The sequence below is a fragment of the Trypanosoma brucei genome, chromosome 10 (genome assembly GCF_000210295.1).
Source record: "Trypanosoma brucei gambiense DAL972 chromosome 10, complete sequence".
NCBI classification, from domain to species: domain Eukaryota; phylum Euglenozoa; class Kinetoplastea; order Trypanosomatida; family Trypanosomatidae; genus Trypanosoma; species Trypanosoma brucei.
Genome location: NC_026743.1, coordinates 101,658 through 120,150, shown reverse-complemented (window position 1 = coordinate 120,150; position 18,493 = coordinate 101,658). Strand labels below are relative to the sequence as shown.

Genomic DNA, 18,493 nt, shown 5'->3' with positions numbered 1-18,493 from the left:
ACACCAGCTTTCTTTACGCTGTTAAATTACTTTGGGTACTATTTTGCAGCAACGCGATGGCCACAGTCATCAGTTTTGTCACGTTTCGGTGTGCCCTCTGCGGCATTCCGACCGCGCGGAACGTACTTTGACGGGACCCGCTTCGGCGGATCTCTCGACTTGCGTTTCTCTCGCAGTCGTCTTATATACTCCCGCATTTTCGTGTATTTGCATTGACCTAAATGAAACAGGTATTCGTAGGGGTAAATACCGCCTGAATGCCCGTCGGAAAACACGATGCGCAAAGCGTAGTTTCCAACTGGAATAACATCCGTTATGGTGATGCCGCGACGACCGTAAATGAGGGCATCAGCACCAATCACATCGGTGCTGGGGGAGTAAGCGCGCAAGAACTCCGCAAGGAAGCGTGTGCGGTGGGACATAAGCTTCTCACTCTTAATGATACCATCATTAGCAAAGCTACCGCAGGATATTCCCTTTCTTTTTTGTGTGCAACCATCCCCGCTTTTCTCCTCGTTATTTTGTTGCTGCCTCATCTCCCGCGCGGCAGCGGCGCTGAGGGTGGCGGCACTCCACACAAACTCAATGTAAAGTTTGTCTTTAGAGAGTATAATTTGCTGCGGCACCACACGGCTCCGCCACCGCCGTTGCTCAGCCAAGCGCTCGGCCAAATTCTCCTGCATTGAAGGACGCTTTGGGTAGGGGCGTCGCGGCTCTGTGATATGTTTCTCGCTTAGCGGCATCATGTGCGTTTCCGTTAACGATGATAACTTTCTCGCAACGCCTGTACTCAAACGGTCAACTAAAGAGGTGAAGTGGCGTGTCTGGTGGTACCAACCAAAAAGTTGTTGCGACTGCAACAAACGGGCCTCCTGCAAATGACAGGGAGGAAATACTAATGAACGACGCATTAAAACTATGAGAACATGCACAAAAAGCAGACCCTACGAATGACACGTCACACTAAATAAAATCTTCATAGAAATATATATATATATATATGTAGCGTAGTGAACACTAACAGCGGCAGTTGGATGCGAAGTACACATAACTGGGAATTTGTGGTTACTGTAATTAGAAATATGCACAAGAACATGCTAACGAGCAAACACGGAAAACATGGGTCTCGTCAATGAGGGGAAATGTCAAAAAAAAAAGGTTTGCTAATTCGCCCAAAACAAAAAAAAAGTGTAGAATGGCGGGGAACCCGAAGTAGTGGCAACAAAATGCGAATTGCCTCACATGTCCCTCAGCCGCCATGTTCGCTCCTTCAAACCGAGCACACGGGCGGGGTACCGAACTGCATCTTCTTCAGATGTCCCCCATAATGTCCGCCGCCTCAACACGCGATCATACCAACGGTCCCCAATCCACCGCGGCATGGCGTATAACATGCACCGGGCAACTACACTTGGCAACCACCTATCCAATTTCATACCCACACGACACACAGCAGTGTGCTTAGTTGAAATAAGTATGTCAAGTTCATCTTCCACATCGGTAAAGCTCCGCCAGTGCGATGACGACGCAACCGGAAAGCTTAGCGCTTCGTTTGACTTGGATAAGGACTTGGATCGCTTTTTCATTCGCCGTACCCTACTCAGGAAGTCGGCAGTGCGTGACGGTACCTTCTCGAATAGTATAATACCCTCTACGTCTTTTGTAACATCGGGAAAATGCCGGCGCAGCTCCCGCCATTCAATTGAGTCAAAGCTACAAAAGAGCACTTTATTCTCCCTCAGCTTAACCTTGTCCACGTCAGGGTAAGATTAAGGAGGCTAAAATACGAGAAGTTACGTTCCAGTACATATTGCACACGTGCCTGACACATCAAACAGTGTCCATCAAACACTACCAAATTGCGGGGTAGTTTACGCAATATGGTAGGGTTCAAGCGACCCTTAAATCGATACGACATTACGCATGTGAGAAGAATAACGAGTGATGCTGCAACCACCCGTTGCTACAAATTTAACTACTAACAGTGATTTGGTACTCTTGTGGTTAATAATATGTGGAACTGTGGACAAACACCGTAGGAAACCTAATGACCGCTGGCGCTACTGCCACTTCAAGGGGCCGAACAAAAGATGCGATGAGAGAAAGAAGCAAAGGAGGTTATGAAGGAACAGCATTACTAGGAGTGCTCGTTAGTTGTATTGCGCTCAAAAGTGTTAAAAAAATTTTTTTGACAAAAAAAGGAAGTGGAGGATCAGATGAGTTCACTAAAATTGATGGAAAAAACACTTCAGGTGTAAGTTTGAGAACACACGTTCTTTCAAGACGATAAAATCGACGATGCAGGAACGGCAGAGTGGTGCATACGTCAACAACAATGTGAGACTACCCTTCCGACACCATCCCCCTTTTTCGTGTCACTTGCCGTAGAATCCCCTGTTTCGTTCGTAGTGAGCTTGCAATTCCTTTTGTGCTTTAACCAAGTCTGGTGTCTTTACCTTGTAGACATCATCATGCATAACATCTGCCGGCCAATGAGGTAACAATTCTTGTCGACGTAACTCCTGCAACAGTTCCTCACGAACCTGTTTCGCCAGCGCCCCCGTATGCTCAGCTGTCCATAAGTCCTGTTTCACAAGGAATTTTTCAAATCGATCAAGTGGGGAGAGCGCTAAGAAGTTTTCAATTTCATCACTTGAACGGTACATACCACTATCATCAGAAGAGGAGTGGTGTTGTAAACGATAGCAAAGAGCTTCGATTAGAACAGGCTGGTTGGTAGTACGTATGATTTGTCGTGCTTGCTGGACGGCTTGCAATATTGCGAGCACGTCCTGCCCATCCACTCGAGCAGATGGAATACCATAGCCGATACCACGCGCTAGCACTCCATCACCTTTGTACTGTACACGCGTAGGAGTCGAAATAGCATAGCCATTATTCCGTACAACGAAGAGAGTGTTAGATCCCGTAGCAGCGGCAAAGTTAACTCCCCCATGGAAATCTCCCTCACTCGCTGCTCCTTCACCGAAAATCACTACGGCTACTCGTGACTTGCTTTCATCGGACAATTCCTCATTCTCAAGCCGAAAAGCATAACCCGCACCTGCCGCATGTGGAATCTGTGTTGCGAGTGGCGAACTTACCATATGCACATTTAACTCCCGCGATCCATAATGTATGGGCATCTGCCTCCCTTTCAGCACGTCTTCCACATTCCCCATGCATTGCGCAACCAACTGTGGGATTTTATAACCACGGTACAGGAGGAACCCAGCCTCACGATACTGCAGGAAGGCCTCATCCCGTATCTCTAATCCTGCAGCCGTACCAACGACGGTGGCCTCCTCACCCAATGCGGTAAGGTAAAATGAAATTCGACCCTGTCGCTGCGCCTCCAAAAGAATGTTGTCGATAGTATTTGACCGTATCATCGTTTCCATTATCTTCACTAATGTTTCCTTCGGCACCACTGGTTCGTTTATTTTGTTAACGATATTACCTTCAAGGTCGAGGACGTGAAAAGGGGGTGTCGAGGTCTTGGGGGCCGAGTTGAAGATGAGATCCTCCGTCGTCGGCGAGTTACCAAAATCCAAATTCCAAACCCCTTGACCCCGAGAAAAGATTTCCTGAAGGGCACCAAAAAAACGGCACGAGACTCGGAGCATCACCACCAGTTGCAACAAATGATTTTAGTAAATGTAATCAAACCCAAATACCCGTTTCAGCCTCTCTCGATAATAAGATCAATGCTACAAAATTAATACTTGACAGATGTGGTGTGTCCGGAAAACAAAGACTTGCCCCTACCACAGTTTAATCTTGCTATGAACATGGTAAGTGCCGAGTAGAGAACGGTAAATAAAGACGATAAGTGGAATCAGCGTTTTTAGCCCGTGAGTGTGTGTATCTTTAAGGAGAGCCACTGGAAGTGAACGCAAAAAAAAAACAACAACACAACAACAAGAAATACAAGTGAGATAAAGGAGGGATCAGGGAAGAATAGCTTTGGGGAGCGACACTCACCGACCTACTCCCTCTCCCTCCCGTATGAGTGGTGATTTGCCTACAAGTGCGGCAAATATGTAAACAAACACACGCAGTAACTCGTTCTTTACATGGACGAAGTTATGAAAAGAGGGACACAAACGGATGAAGGAGCAAACCCCCGGGGAAGAAACGCGGCAAGAACAAAAAAAAAACGGTCAGTTTGGTCACATACACAAAAACCCAAACTCCCTCTATCCTCCCTCACGTCCACACGAGGGCGTCTCCAACAAACTCTGCCGTTGTCCCTTCCCTCTCCCACACTTCGTTCTCTTCTTGAATGTTTTGGCGCACCACGCTCTAGACAAATTACGCCTCCGTGAGATCATCATCGTAATACAAATGAAGCGCGGGAATGTAATAATCTGCATTTAATCCCAATGACTCGAATTCCTCCGACTCGTCCAGCACACCGTTCTCGTCTAGCGTTTTGTCCATATCAAGATCTCGGGGTTCACTGTCAAGCCGGCGCCACGTGTAGCTTAGCGCGTGGGCGTTGTGGCTCAAGTACCTCGTCATCACTATTTCTCGAAGCGTTTCCTCCGAACAAACCTCGAGTGTGTGTTCGTGACCATTGAGAGTATTAACGATGCGAATTTTTCGGGTCTTGCGTGTGAGTTGTCCAATAACGTAGCGCTCGTCTTGCCACCATGGCACCTCATAACTGAGGTCAATGCTACTGTCGGGGAGAACTGTCGGGGTGTGGGCGAAGCGGCCGAAAGGTTGCGCATACGTGCGGAATCCCGTCTCTGGATCGATGCATGTTTTGAAATCCATTGTTTTCTTATCGAGAAGGTGTGTCATATCGGTTCCTGCCGCAAGAATAAGCGGCTGCAGCAAACTGGCGTACCGAGTGCCCTGATACATTTGTATGAGAGGAGTTATATCTAGAACTTTCCCATTGATGGAAACGTATGCATCATCCTCGAAGCAGTGCGCACGCACCTCATGTGGGGTGTAATAACGGGGCATATTTATATTCTAAGTAGTGACTTCAATCACGTTTCTTTCCCTTTATATATGTTATCTGTGAATGTCTTATCGCGGACACCTAAATAGTGCAAACCTCCAGGCGGTGCTGCTTCCTTGGTGTAAACCCTACAGCAAAGTAATAAAGGGAAATTTTTTTTTTGTGTGTGTGGGGTCTCGTTGCGTGCAAGTGTCCAACAGCTTCTTCTTATTGGTTGTATTCTTACTTTTGCTCTTTTTTTCCAGTTTTGTGCTCCTACAACCTTCTACCGATGCTGAACTAGCAAAGGGTACAGACGACAGAACACGACATTTTATACGAAGTAAAAAAGAAAGAGTTCCGCACGCGATCACTACATCGCCAATAAGACTCCTTCATCCATAAACAAAAGTTTGTATGTGTGCACATGTATATGCTTCGTTCTAACAATGAACGAGGCGTACAAAAGACAAAACGGTGACAGTGGGATCATTGAACTGCACGTAAAGCTGACCATACACAGACAGCGGCAAAACGAAGCGTGCACGAGAGATGAAATGAATTAACAACTGGTCTGTCACAAAAAGGAAAAAAAAGCGTCACAGTCAAAAATAAACGTTATAGCGAGTGCATTACTCACGTCAGCAGAGAAATGTGGCCCGCCCATCCGCCAGCATTCATCGTCTTTGTCAACCGCTTCATAAATTTTCCATCTGGATGTCCCTTCACAAGAATTGAGGCTTCATACTCGTACCATACACGTCCTTTCTTAACGTCCACACAACGTTTCAGATGGATGCTCAGCTCATCTCCACATTTCACCTCCACCACATCACGAGGCTCCACAGGAAGAAAAGCAGGAAACCAACTAAATAAACCAGTAGTGCGCCCGTACTGGACGGTGGAGAGCGACCCAGCGGATGCGCAAAGTAATGCGATGCTGTCTTCAACATTCCCCGTGTCTCCGGGAGTAAAGAGCACAGCGGAGAAGTAGCAAATAAATCCACTGAACCTTCCATCTCCCGACAACGTAAAGTTAAGTGTTGCCTCTCGTTCCTTCGATTGAACTTTAGTTGCGAAGTGGTGGAACGTCCAGCAAGGTTGAGGGAGGCACAATCCAACCGCACGGCAAACGTTGCTGACAAACATAGAGTGGTACAACGCGGCGTGACGGTCGTGGCAATCCGCTGGCGGAGTTGTGAGGCCTCCAAAAGCAGCAGTTGCAACCGACTCCTCCATGCGCGCCGAATGCAGTGGGGCAACCCATGCCGTGTACTGCTGTGGAATTGACGTCAGATAGGGATTACACGGGATCCCAGACGACTCTTGGTAACTCAACAGATTGCAGTAAAAATCATCAAGGCACTCAGGACTCAATTCATTGTCGCCGAAACTTCCAAGTAACTCGGACACAACGAGATCACAAAGACCCCAGTATGGCGGCAACCGATCATCACTTCCGGGAGCCTCTCCAGACCACACACTACGGCCATCTGCATAAATTGTTTCGACTACGTGGCCAGAGTAATTCATCCAGTCATGCCACTGCGGATCAGCACGCACGCGCAGCCGCACGAGTTCCAATGCCTCGGGATTTTTCTCTACGACAAATAAATGAACGCGAACCCCAACACCTGTTGCAGCGCACAAGCACTCGCTGATCAATGGACCCCGACCAGCACCAAGCAACACAACATACACACTTCCCATTGCGCTGCAACCACAACCGTCTCGGGGATTAGGTCCTTGCAACCACATCTTCTCGTGACTGCGGCTCTCGCTGTGGTTCAACCACTCATTAAAATATTTGCTCATGGCAGTGTGGTACTGTTGATATTTTGTGCGATCTTGTTCGAACACTTCATACACCCCACTAGCAAGCATATGTCCAAGAGGCTGTAGTGGAAGTTGCAAGACATCTTCGTAGTCGAAAAACTTATCTCTTCCCCCGTCTGCTACGTGCATCTCGTACAAGGTATTCAACAATTGATACGAATCAACAAATTCCTCCATCGCAAAAACTGGAGCTGCTCGTCGGCGCAACAGCTCAACAACGAACGTGGCTAGGGAAACGAGCATCGGTTGGGCAGTGCCCCAGTAAGAATCCTTCAGTGGCATCAAGTCACTTGGAAGTTTCATATGCCGTCCGCAATCGGATGCGCTTAACGCACGCCTTAGCTTTTCAGCGTTGGGAAGTTCAAACGCGGCAACGGACTCCCCAAGCCACTCTGATGGTATCGCACCAGACGTTTCGGAAAAGTTCAGAAACGCTACAATCCTGTAAGGAGCCGGACGAACGACTCGGTGCGGTGCTTCTTCAGCGGTGGGTGGATTTTCCCCACCCCAAAGAACAAATGTACGAAGGCGCGAAAAAGCCACACGATCAGCTTGGCGTGAAGCGTCGCAGCGTACCCAAACGTTTGTTGTTTGTGAGTGCTGCAAATGCTTGGAGATTACAAGCGCAGCCGCTTTAAGTTTCTCAGAGCACTGGGGATCTTCCTCATCGAAATCAGGAAGGGGTACAACAACTGCGTGTATACCTAAAAATGCCCCTAAACGAAGTTGACCTTCAATACATCGCACGGATTTGGGGTCGGCCCACGATGAGTACGACACGCTACCGCAAGCAGTCATGCCCCATGATGACGTGTTAGACAGCACCTTCCAAAACCAGTGTTGAGACTCTTTCGAGTATTGCCCTGCAGGACACAACGCCGCAAGGGGAGACACATTGCCTGCGAGTGGGTCATCGGTGTTTACACCATCTAGGGAAAACATAAAAAAAGCCGAGCCACTCATCTCCCGCTGCCTCATGGAGTCCATTAAGGATCCCGCACCGCTCACCCCATAGCCCTGAAGTCTCACAGAAGAAGACGAACACCCCCGCGTTTCCTCGTCGTGCTCCATTGCTGTCTCCGGTCGCGATGGTTTTTGTTCATCGCTGGCAACCGGCCAATCCGCAGGAGCTGCAGCGGAAACACATGGCTTCATTTCGTGCGGCTGTTCCTCACTCGGGAGAATAGAAGATAACACAATGAGAAGCGGATATACGTACCAACAGCAGTATTAAAAAAAAAAAATGGAGGAGGGAGCTAACGCAATTCAACGATAATAATTGTGATGATGATGATGGTAAGAGAAAAACTCCGCAAACTGGCACGTTGCTTGGGCATATAGGCAGAGGGGTACCAGTTTGATAAAATGCAAAGGCCACTAACAAGCAAAACAAAGCAAAAGAGTAAAACACAAAAACATCAACCATCCGTGTACTGCTTCACCTCTTGCTGCGTGATATTCTCCTGGCAGATACGGTTGATCCCTCCCCAAAACGAGAGTACGGCTCTAATCTTACCCGCGTGTTCATTTCTTTATTTGATCTTTTCCATCAATGAGCAAAACAAAACGAAAAGCGTGCTGCATAGGCCATAACTACTAATGGCAACAACAACAATAACAAAAATAATAACAGTAATAACAATAATGGTACAAAAATCATTTTTTCTCTTCACGACTAAATAACATCTTTCGTTCACGAACTAGGTGGAGAACTTGTTCCCTAGTGAAATCCAAGTGTCTACCCCTACTGTCGCTTACACACTCACCGTTGCCGTCGTTTTCCTCACTATTTTTGTCTTTCTGAGCAGCGAGGAAGTTGTAGACCAACTGTGGAGAGACGTCACGGCGCCGTGCACCACCCCGAGGAGACATGTGCCTTGTGGTTCCGACAATTTTAGAATCAGTTGGAGCACGCTTCACACTCTGAGTTCTACCCCTTGATTCTTTACTTTCTGCTTTTTTCACCACATATGTTCGACCGCTGGAAATTTTCCGATCGGCGGAGAGAGTCTTTGTGCGCCGTGCCAGTGGTCGCGTTTGCTTCCGGTCCCTTTCCGCATTCACTGCAGTTTCAGCCAGACCCCACATTCGTTCCTCCGCGCCTCCTTTTTTAGGTCTTCCAGTTTGTTTCCACCGCGTCTCCAGGCTAATCAACTGCTCTTGAAGTTTCTGAGAGTCTTCAGAAAGCGGATATAACTTACCCGAGTACCCGCGTTCAGGTAATGGGGGTATGTCATCTACTAAGTCAACCGTGTCCTTCTTTATGGAAAGTTTCTGTGGATGTGCAGTTTGTTCATCCACAACCCGTCTCGAGCTGCCATTTTTTTCCAAGAAATCCGCATGATCTTTCTGGAACTCATCGTATCTGCTCAGTAGATGTCGATACAACTCATCCATGTTTGTCAGGTGCACCCGAAACCTCTCTTCCCTATCTCTGGAAACCTCCTCCGGCTCACTTCTCACCGAAGCCGTATCTGAATTAGAAGACGTGGTTCTAACATTCACAGCCTCACGCAATTTACGTGTTTCAGATTTTCTTGCGTGAATGTTGTTTGTTCCCCTCGAAACCTTGCTATCCACGCTCTTCCGAGGAGGATGTAAAGAATTCTCGCGAGCGCCACTACCGCCACGCAACTCCGAATCTCGTCGCCTCTCGCAAGAACCGTCTGGATGAGTTGCCGTACATCTGTGCTGAGAGGTGCCACAAGCCGCAAACCTCTCGGCTGTAGGGGAAGCACTCGATTTTCTTGAACGCGGTGGTGGCTGCTCACACCGACGAGTCGGTTGCCGAAGTGACTGGCACCACATCTGTACGCTGTCATACTTTTGAGTTTCATCAGAGTCACAGCACTCATTAATATATTGTCCCGGAGTGTTGTTGTTGTTGTTGATATTGGCCGGTTCTTCTTCAGATTCTTTTACATCACACTTTTGTTGCTCCGCCTCCTCATGTGTTTCTGCCGTTTCGCGGTTGCTCGGATACGTATGTAACATGCGCTTTTCACATGGACACACATGCCCTTCTACTCTCACACTTGGTGCTACGGGCCGTTCCGCGACTTCATACCCCTGGCCGTCACATCCCCGCTTTTTCTTAATCGTTTGTTCATTTACGGGGATGGAAGACCATTGTGATGGCGGTTGTGACTTTTCCGGCGGAAGGGAACGCAGAACACTGGAAGGGAGGGGAATCATCGACGGCAACGGAATATCTTGCGGTTTTGGCCACTTCGTCACTGGGCAGTACTCCTCCTCTTCATTGCTTCCACCGGTGTCAGTGCCATGAAAACGGGGAAGAAGTTGAGAGGTGGGGATCCAAACTATGTCATTTGGGAAGGGTTTTGCAAATGAAGAACGCCGCTGGCCGTCAACATTTTGGCGATCAGCAGGAGCATCGGTTGCAGTACCGCGGGCGCTGCATGGTGCAGGTGACAATATGGAGGTTGTTTGTCTACCCGCATTGTTCTTTCGCTCCACTGAATATTTATGTCGATGCCCGATCGAAGTGTGACACTCGCACCGTCCCGTATCCCCGCCCACGGTATCAACACTTCCTCGTACCCCATTCGACTTCACGCATCTCATACAAACGGGTGAACAATATTCTCTACTGCTATATTTGTACGACATTCCTGTCTTTTACCGTTACAAACTGACAGTAGCACCACCACCTGCCAGTAGAATCCTCCACTAAAGGAACTATTACTGCACACAGCTACCCTAGTGTGCAGCTATTTTTTTTTAAATATACACGCCGTGAGTTCCCTTCTCTTTGGTTGTTATATGTTATTATTATACATTAGTTCGTTCGAGGGTAGGGGCCAAAGATAAAGAGAAGGAAGAGAGAAAGCGCTTGTCGTGAAAACATTCCTTAAAAACGCATTGTCGATACGCGTAATCAAGAAAAGAATGAACACAGCAGGACTTTGAGGGGGAACAGTATCTTTAAAAGAAGAAAAAAAATAGAGGCAAGCAAAAGGCATCCTCCAATATACAAAACACAGGGAGGAACACGAAGACGTACAAACATAAAACAAAACATATGCATGTATACAAGCCATTTCATACACCCGCCGCCCATTCACCACATTGTTCACTTCTGCCCACTCCTTCGAGCCATGGGTTCGTACCTTCTCCCATACACATTTGTTCAAAGTGTCGATTGACACTTATACGTAAAAAAAAAAAGAAAGAAAAAAAGCGGCTCCACAGACTTCATTCACTTCTTCTTCCCAACAATAACGACACAATTCATCATCAACGCGGCAGCAAACAAACAAACAAACCAAACACACACACACACAAAAGTAAAAAAGTAAAAAAGTAAAAAAGTAAAAAAAAGAAGCAAACTTCCCTGCGTGTGTCTATAATTAACTATTGCGTTGTAAAACACGGTCTACACAGTGAATACGACACCGCTTCAGCATAAAAGAAAAGAAAAAGAAAAGGGAAATGTCATGCGCAGCGACGCTACGAGGTTGGAGGTTTTCAAGAATATATCATGGAAGAGGAACTTCAACAGAAAAAACAAAAAAAAAACTTTTACAATCGCAGATGTGTGCAGTTGCAACTACTACGAAATGGCTGTAAAATGGCTGCACAGATAAAATAAATAAAACAAAATGTAAGTAATTCTTCTGTTTTCTTTTCCCTCCACTTTTCTTCTCACCTCAATTTCTCTTTAAAACAGGAAAAATAAATTACTGTTAATAAACAAAGAAAAGAAAAACAAACAAATATTTACCAGGGTGGAAATAATGAACCAATGTTGAAGGAAGAAAAAATGAGAAAAAAAACGCATGTGCGCAGTACCAGTAAGTAGGGAACTAAGCTGCAACCAAACTGAAACGTAATCAGGCATTCACGGACACACGCAAAAACAAAAAACGTCACAATTTCCTGCGTGGTGGAAACCACACTGACACACCGCAACCAAATGTATAATTTAACAAAAACAAAAGAAAAAAAAGTATGCGCACATGCGTATCAACGAACACGCAACTGCGAATGCGAAGCGGGAGGGGAAATTTTAGTGGAATTTAAGAATACCATTAATTCCCTTTCCTCCAAACAGGGTTGTTAACCACAGTTTACCTCCTTTCATCCCCAGTTGATGCCCATAGCATCTACATGCTCTTTTCACTACCTTCTTGTTGACCCACCTTTTCCTCACGTTACTTTTTTTCCCCCTCCCTTCTCTCTCCTTCATTCATTTTAAGTTATTTTCTTTTGTTGTGCTACTGTACCTATTCATTTATTTATTTATTGTATTGGTGTTCTTCATTTCGCCTGCGCCTCCACCCCACCCCACCCCCCAACCAGTACACCATTTTTCAAATTCACTTCCATTTATTCCTTTAGATAACAAAATGTGATTGCCACTCCGTCACGGCACTTGCGTAGCGGAGGAGGTCATGACGCACCCGCTCTTTACTCTCCCGCTTAAGAAGTTGACACATACGGCGACTTTCTCGTAATGAAAGGGCATGTTGCTGAGCAAGATGTTGCATTCGCTCTAGCATCAGTACTTTGGTCATACGTAAATCATTACTGGCAGCAGTGAGAATTGCGGTGTACGCGTTGCGGTATTTTTGATCCTCTTCACGAATAAGCCTTCTTCGCTCCAAAACCTCTTGTCGATCCCGTTCCAATGCGGCTTTAACTTCCTCCCGAAGCTTCATTGTAGTATCTCGATGCTGCTGCACCATCTTGCGACCGACTTCCCTCTCTAATTCATCAATAAACCTTACCGAACGGAGCATTTCAATCTTCTCATTTCTACGCTCATAGTCGATCATCCGCCTCGGTTGCTTCTCATAAAATTTGTTTCCTTTAATGGTATCAACATTGAGGCCATGGGGCAAGAAGGCTGAAGCTATTGCGCGCCTGTCACGCCACATTTGAGCACTGACACCATCACTAACCGGATCCATATGACCTCGCTGCTTTTGAGCCGCGCTTTGCTGACGTTGTTGGTGGCGGAACCGAACCCTTCGTTGTTCTCCTCTCCGTAAGCACTTGTCCATAGCGGGTAGTTGGCCACGTAATTCCCTTAGGTCTGGGGAATCTCCCATGCCGATATGTCCCTTCGGTGGAATGACTTGAGCGCTCCACACCTCTACGAGTTGACTTGTGGGAATCTCATTTTCCTCCGTGTTTACAAAACTCCCGCCGCTTCCACCATCATCCTCTTCATCTAACAAAGTTGCCTTGTCATCGTCACCGCTATTCGCAACATCGGACGCGGACATCTCAGCTTCAACTACATCGGCATAAAACTTTCTGCCACTTCTCATAGAGTCGTGGTTGTCCTTATGTTTTTCATGCGGACTGTCCACTGCATCCCCAAGTTGAGCAGAGTCGTGATGCCCTCGATAAGAGGATTCATTGTGATGCAAATATGCCTGAACGGCAGCTCTCATATGACCCTCTGCCGCGTGGACGGGTCTCATCAAATGTGTAGGTAATACATGTGTTGCAGCAGCTGGAGGATACCAAGTCCCATCTTCCGCGGGATCACGTGGAACTTCAGCCAACTTGGGTCGCAGTGCAGCGGCTGGAAATGGTGTGGGAGCAGTTAAACCTGCGCCAACAGGCAGCGCACCGCGCCCGGCGCCGGTATGGATACTCATGCGGTTTGCAATTTCAAGGAAAAGTGCGATAAGGCGACTAATGTGCTCTTCATTGAGTTGGACAATTTTCTCAGCGTCGATCCCTTCAACATTCATACCGCATTTGGCACACAATTCATTCAGAACACACTTCACGTTCCATTTCTTCTGCTCCACAGTATAAGGAGAGCTCTCGATGCCCATGATTGTACAGTTGAACAACCGCTGATAGAGAAGCACAAATAAACTTGACGAGCATTGCTTAAGCGACGTGATGGCCGTCTCGTGCGGTATTGAACACATTTGAACGAGAGCATTCACATCATCACATGTGACTTGCGGAAACTCCATTTGGTACAAGTTTTTATCCCTTTACCTTTATTTTCCACTAATTTCTTACTTTTCCCTCTTTTACCTTTTCCCTGCTATATCGTATCCGCCCCCTTTTCCCCTAGTCGGGCGCTAAGAAGCGCTGCCTCGTCACCCAAATACAATCAATTGGGTGTACACAGGTAATATATATATATATATATTACTGAGCTGAACCTAAAAGAGTACCGCTGTGTGTTCGTAAACGAATGTAGGAGGAGAGAAAAAAGAGGGGGGAGAAAAACAGGAGTGAGATGGAATTATGTTAAAATATATCATGAGTAACTCGTAAGCAGCGTATCAAACCAGAAAGCGCAAACGAGCAACACAACCCTGCAGTTTAAAGCTGCAGTTGCATGTGCGTTCGTTCATCACCTTCACATTGTCTTGACTCAAGTTTTATTATTTTTATTTTTATTTTTTAAATACTAGCTATCTGATTGACGATGGGAAGAGTGGAACAAGATTGCTATGGTGAAGTGCATTAGCGCGAGGACTACTCTCTCTCTCTCTATACAATAAAGCACATTGTATTTCATATAAAGGCGTTGGCAAAAACCAGAAGCGCCTCGCTGAAAGTACTTAAATATAAAACTCATGACGCTGCAGCAACACCCGGAGGAGGAACAAAAATAAAAATAAACAAACAAACGAGGAGAAGGCGCCGCTACATTATAACAATAAATTAAGTGTGTAAAGGTAAGATAACAAAAAAAAAGAGGGTAGGGGAACATGTGGAGAAGGAAATACACGGACATTTTAGCCAATGGAAAATGAGAAACATATCGCCGTGTCTGGCAGGTAATAAACGCAAGATAAATAATAATAATAATTATTATTATTATTAAAAAATAAATTACACCTACCCCCAGCCGCAAGAAACACCTCAACTGCATGCGAATGAGGTATGGAAAAGGTACAACATCCAATACAAATATCTCAAATGTTATTCCTCTTTGTTCCTACGTTAATCCTTCATTTTTCCTTCCACTTTCTGTTCTTTTTCTCTCTTGTAAAAAAAAAAAGCAACAACAAAACAAAACAAAACGGTGCTGCTGGAAGAGGTGCTCACCCGTATCATTCATCATCCCGTAAAAAGCAGCAAAATATTTCCTTCCTTAATCGTTCACCAGCGTTACTGTTGCCAAAATTCATTCGCCCGTTTGTTTATTCCTTCTTCCCATCTTTTTCCTCACTCTCACGCGCTTTCATACAACAGGAAGAAAAAAAGAAAAGAAAAATCGTCCTCCATTTATGCGAAATGAAATAACTCAAATCAAAAGTTAAGCACATTTCACACCTCTCTCATTGTTTTCTCTTCTACCTTAACTCTCCTTTACAAACACACACACACATACGCATATGCGTGTGAAAATAGTGGAAACTAATAACCAACCCTATTTTCACAGTTTACATAAATATACGCATGTAAATATATATGTACATATATATATATTATATTTATACTTAACAGGAAAATAGGTGAAGGGTAACAGTAAATCTGACGGTACTATAAGTTCACAAATGCAAGCAAGTCCATGAACGGTGTTATAAATTCGTTCCTGCGAAACAAGAAAAAATTGCGGGACAAAAGTAAAATAATTTGAGCAAAAACGAACGGATTCACTGTAAAACACTCAAAAAGAAGGGAAAGGTATTAGAGAAAGAGGAGAAGAGGAAACGGAAAAGTGGGGGTAAAAAAAAAAATCACAAACGCAGCGACAAAAAAGGGCAAAAAAAAAAAAGAAGAGGCTAAATGAGGGGGAGATAGTTTTTTTTTTCTTAAAGGAAGACAAGTTAGTGGCAAAAAACTAAATGGATGAAAGGCAACCACCAACAACACCATAAAACAAAAATGAAAAGGATAAAAGCAAAACAAAAAAAAACAGAGTAAAAAATCAAGTACAAACTGGTAAATGCGGGAATGAAGGAAAAGTTAAATACAGAAGTGTACCAATCAGCTGCATGTTTAAAAAAAACGAAGGGGAGCGCCTAATGGTGGTAGTGATGATTATGACAACGACAAAGGTGGAAGTTAAAGAAAACAAAAGAAACAAAAAGTTAAAAAAAAAAAAGCAAAATGGTAGAGGCAAAACCTAAAAGCAAAAAAAGAAAAGATATACAAACACACGTATAAACATTGATAAATCCACCGACCATCGCCAACATTTGCACATACACATACACATCCATGTACACACACAAACACACAAACACAAGCACGCATACAGACAGATTAGACACAACTTTTTTGTTTATACGACTCTCCACTAATCGTATATCCTGACGGTAAAAGCAATTCCCCCCTTTCCCCCACCTTTTTTTCCATTCAATATTACTATCATTATTGGTTCATAATGACCTCCAAGATGTACCAGTTTTTACGATTTGAAGCTAACATTTTTTTTTTCTAAAAAAAGAAGAAAAAAGCAAAAAAAAAAAAAGAAACCCCACCTCCCACAAGAATTCTCCCGAGCAATCAAAAACACATACATACGTACACATATTTAGTCCTTCCATATTTCTGTAAAATGGTTATGACCCTCATGAAACCCCAACAAAGGAATAAGCCTTCAACACAAACATACGAAATACTAATAGAAAACAAAATAATGCTTTTAATTTGGTAGGGAATTATCACAGAACTTCACCACAGTACCGCTATCACCCAAAACAAACAAACAAACAAAATGAAAACAAAAAGAAAATGGAAACAAGACGTCTTCCTCCTCCCCCTTTCACCTTTCCAGATTTTTCTGCTCCGCTCATATATGTATGCATGTGTATAAATATATATATATATATATATTTATATATATATATTCTTTTTCCCACCTTCAAGTGCATTACCCCTACGTTAACACAATGACAGACTCAAGTTTCCAGCTGCCGGTGACTCATTCCACAACTTTCGGATTCCTGTCGTCTCCCGCCCTCCCACACCTTACATTTCCAATGATGGATTTGCACCCTTTTTTTTCCTTTATTTCTTCACCACCACCACCACCCATATTCACGCTGCTCAGCACACTTTTGCCACAAATAACCCCATTACCTTCCCCGCTGCACGGCGCAGATATGTCGCTAAACCTGTTTTTTTTTCTTTTATTTTTGGTTTTCTTTTTGTTTTTCTAACGCCCCCATGCATACACATAGCGTTGCATTGATAACCGTCCAATATGATTCTCCCGAATTCTTTCCCATTACCGCCGTGATAAAGCAAAAATATGCTACGTGGCCTTTGGTGCAGCACCATCGTTTCCATTAATATCTAAGTATTGTGTCGTCCTCATTTTTGTTCTGCAGTCCACAGGTCGCGGCATCCGTATCACAATCATTTGTTGTTGTTCCTTTTCCTCTCCTATTCTCTGCGGCCGTCTTTCTTGCTGTTGAGGGAGTGAGCGCGGTACTATTATAGTTGGGGCTACCGATACGCTGCTGATGGAGGGGAATTTGGTAAATGTGGGGTGTGATGTCTCCAGCTGAAGCAAATTTGCCTTTCGGTCTTCTGGAGGATGCATTACAATGGTACATGAGCGTGAGTCAAGTGAACTGGGCGTTGATGTCCGCATCACCTCTGTGCTCAACCTGCGCTGTGGCAGTGATATAACTACTGTGGGGGATGACATGTTTGATGGTGTCGTGGATATTATTGTCGTCGGTTGTACATCTTTTTGCACGGTTGTGACAAATGGTTGGGATATCCATTTTTCATTTAGTGGAAGCGACGGCTGCCGATGTCCCTGCTGCGGTTCCGGTTTTGTCGGCTCTGCTGTATTTACTACTGTGGACGCTTCCAAACGCTGCTTATTTACCCGCTTCTGCTCTTCATACTCACGTTCAAACCAACGCATAATCCAGCCATCTACATCAACCTCAGGCCGCTCCCGCAGTAAATCTCTTATCATGCTGTTCAGCAACAGCGGAAGCTGGTGTTTTGCAGCATAAGAGACTGGGTCATCCTTCTCAACATTACCTGCGTGGTAATGAACTACGTCAGCACCTACCGGCGTGGCGCTTACACTACAGCAATTACGCGTAGAACCGCGGCGATACGCCGGCTCCGACGTTTTTCTAACGTGTGGAGAATGCAGCGGCTGGAGGGAAGTGGTGGGTTGTAGTGGCGGCAAGTGATGTTGGTTAACCGGGCGACGTGGGGGCGGACGCGCGCGCGCATTTGGAGACACGCGTGTATTCACTACCATTCTCTACCTTTTTAATCTGAACTTCAGCGGATAACCGTCCTTCCCCTCCGCTATGTGGAGATATGGCGTCCCTTTATATTTGTCAAAGTTACCAGCCACACTGAATAACTTTTCTGGAAACCCACCTCCTTGTTTGCTGAGCAGTTCACCTCAAATACGTCAACTTTCGCTCGCTTACACACAAATAAAGTTATATGTAATTGTGTAGACAGTGTCAACTTACCTCGGTGGATGCTCTTCTTGTGCCTTCACCTTTTGCTCCTCCCGTTGTTGTTGCTTTACTCCCCTCCACCCTTAACTAGCTGAAACCAGGTCGGACCGGGTTTCCTCAACAGAAGACAAGCAACCTCACCAACTAAGTATCACTCAAGTCAAACGACAACTTGCACACAGGTTCGGCGAGCCACAAATCCTCTACTACTTTTTTCTTCTTTTCTCAACAAAAACTACCTTGAGGTGCCCAAGCACCCTTCTATAGGATTCTGTTCAAACAATATGTTAAGAGAAGTGAAGATTTG

General features: G+C 45.3%; 12 protein-coding genes across 12 annotated transcripts; 3 read left to right on the top strand and 9 right to left on the bottom strand.

The window, feature by feature from the left end:
• Nucleotides 1-38: 38 nt before the first annotated feature.
• Nucleotides 39-911, bottom strand: TbgDal_X700 (hypothetical protein, conserved; the record flags this gene model as incomplete). The annotated part of the gene is made up of 1 exon (XM_011778953.1): nucleotides 39-911. One exon carries the CDS (start codon nucleotides 909-911, stop codon nucleotides 39-41), a length of 873 nt encoding a protein of 290 aa, XP_011777255.1.
• A 327-nt stretch (nucleotides 912-1,238) lies between these two features.
• Nucleotides 1,239-1,918, bottom strand: TbgDal_X690 (hypothetical protein, conserved; the record flags this gene model as incomplete). The annotated part of the gene is given in 2 exon segments (XM_011778952.1): nucleotides 1,239-1,760; nucleotides 1,760-1,918. Coding segments are annotated over 2 exon segments (681 nt in total).
• Nucleotides 1,919-2,375: 457 nt separating this feature from the next.
• On the bottom strand, nucleotides 2,376-3,626 carry TbgDal_X680 (2-oxoisovalerate dehydrogenase alpha subunit,putative; the record flags this gene model as incomplete). The annotated part of the gene is made up of 1 exon (XM_011778951.1): nucleotides 2,376-3,626. One exon carries the CDS (start codon nucleotides 3,624-3,626, stop codon nucleotides 2,376-2,378), a length of 1,251 nt encoding a protein of 416 aa, XP_011777253.1.
• A 688-nt stretch (nucleotides 3,627-4,314) lies between these two features.
• Nucleotides 4,315-4,977, bottom strand: TbgDal_X670 (hypothetical protein, conserved; the record flags this gene model as incomplete). Its single annotated transcript, XM_011778950.1, has 1 exon — nucleotides 4,315-4,977. The coding sequence occupies one exon, from the start codon at nucleotides 4,975-4,977 to the stop codon at nucleotides 4,315-4,317; it is 663 nt and encodes a 220-aa protein (XP_011777252.1).
• A 61-nt stretch (nucleotides 4,978-5,038) lies between these two features.
• TbgDal_X660 (hypothetical protein, unlikely) lies at nucleotides 5,039-5,359 on the top strand (the record flags this gene model as incomplete). The annotated part of the gene is made up of 1 exon (XM_011778949.1): nucleotides 5,039-5,359. The coding sequence occupies one exon, from the start codon at nucleotides 5,039-5,041 to the stop codon at nucleotides 5,357-5,359; it is 321 nt and encodes a 106-aa protein (XP_011777251.1).
• Nucleotides 5,360-5,590: 231 nt separating this feature from the next.
• On the bottom strand, nucleotides 5,591-7,945 carry TbgDal_X650 (methyltransferase, putative; the record flags this gene model as incomplete). Its single annotated transcript, XM_011778948.1, has 1 exon — nucleotides 5,591-7,945. The coding sequence occupies one exon, from the start codon at nucleotides 7,943-7,945 to the stop codon at nucleotides 5,591-5,593; it is 2,355 nt and encodes a 784-aa protein (XP_011777250.1).
• A 501-nt stretch (nucleotides 7,946-8,446) lies between these two features.
• TbgDal_X640 (hypothetical protein, conserved) lies at nucleotides 8,447-10,420 on the bottom strand (the record flags this gene model as incomplete). The annotated part of the gene is made up of 1 exon (XM_011778947.1): nucleotides 8,447-10,420. One exon carries the CDS (start codon nucleotides 10,418-10,420, stop codon nucleotides 8,447-8,449), a length of 1,974 nt encoding a protein of 657 aa, XP_011777249.1.
• Nucleotides 10,421-12,147: 1,727 nt separating this feature from the next.
• TbgDal_X630 (hypothetical protein, conserved) lies at nucleotides 12,148-13,752 on the bottom strand (the record flags this gene model as incomplete). The annotated part of the gene is made up of 1 exon (XM_011778946.1): nucleotides 12,148-13,752. One exon carries the CDS (start codon nucleotides 13,750-13,752, stop codon nucleotides 12,148-12,150), a length of 1,605 nt encoding a protein of 534 aa, XP_011777248.1.
• A 446-nt stretch (nucleotides 13,753-14,198) lies between these two features.
• On the bottom strand, nucleotides 14,199-14,666 carry TbgDal_X620 (hypothetical protein; the record flags this gene model as incomplete). Its single annotated transcript, XM_011778945.1, has 1 exon — nucleotides 14,199-14,666. One exon carries the CDS (start codon nucleotides 14,664-14,666, stop codon nucleotides 14,199-14,201), a length of 468 nt encoding a protein of 155 aa, XP_011777247.1.
• An 11-nt stretch (nucleotides 14,667-14,677) lies between these two features.
• Nucleotides 14,678-15,040, top strand: TbgDal_X610 (hypothetical protein, unlikely; the record flags this gene model as incomplete). Its single annotated transcript, XM_011778944.1, has 1 exon — nucleotides 14,678-15,040. One exon carries the CDS (start codon nucleotides 14,678-14,680, stop codon nucleotides 15,038-15,040), a length of 363 nt encoding a protein of 120 aa, XP_011777246.1.
• A 1,505-nt stretch (nucleotides 15,041-16,545) lies between these two features.
• Nucleotides 16,546-16,905, top strand: TbgDal_X600 (hypothetical protein, unlikely; the record flags this gene model as incomplete). The annotated part of the gene is made up of 1 exon (XM_011778943.1): nucleotides 16,546-16,905. One exon carries the CDS (start codon nucleotides 16,546-16,548, stop codon nucleotides 16,903-16,905), a length of 360 nt encoding a protein of 119 aa, XP_011777245.1.
• Nucleotides 16,906-17,000: 95 nt separating this feature from the next.
• TbgDal_X590 (hypothetical protein, conserved) lies at nucleotides 17,001-17,975 on the bottom strand (the record flags this gene model as incomplete). The annotated part of the gene is made up of 1 exon (XM_011778942.1): nucleotides 17,001-17,975. One exon carries the CDS (start codon nucleotides 17,973-17,975, stop codon nucleotides 17,001-17,003), a length of 975 nt encoding a protein of 324 aa, XP_011777244.1.
• Between the last annotated feature and the right edge of the window lie 518 nt (nucleotides 17,976-18,493).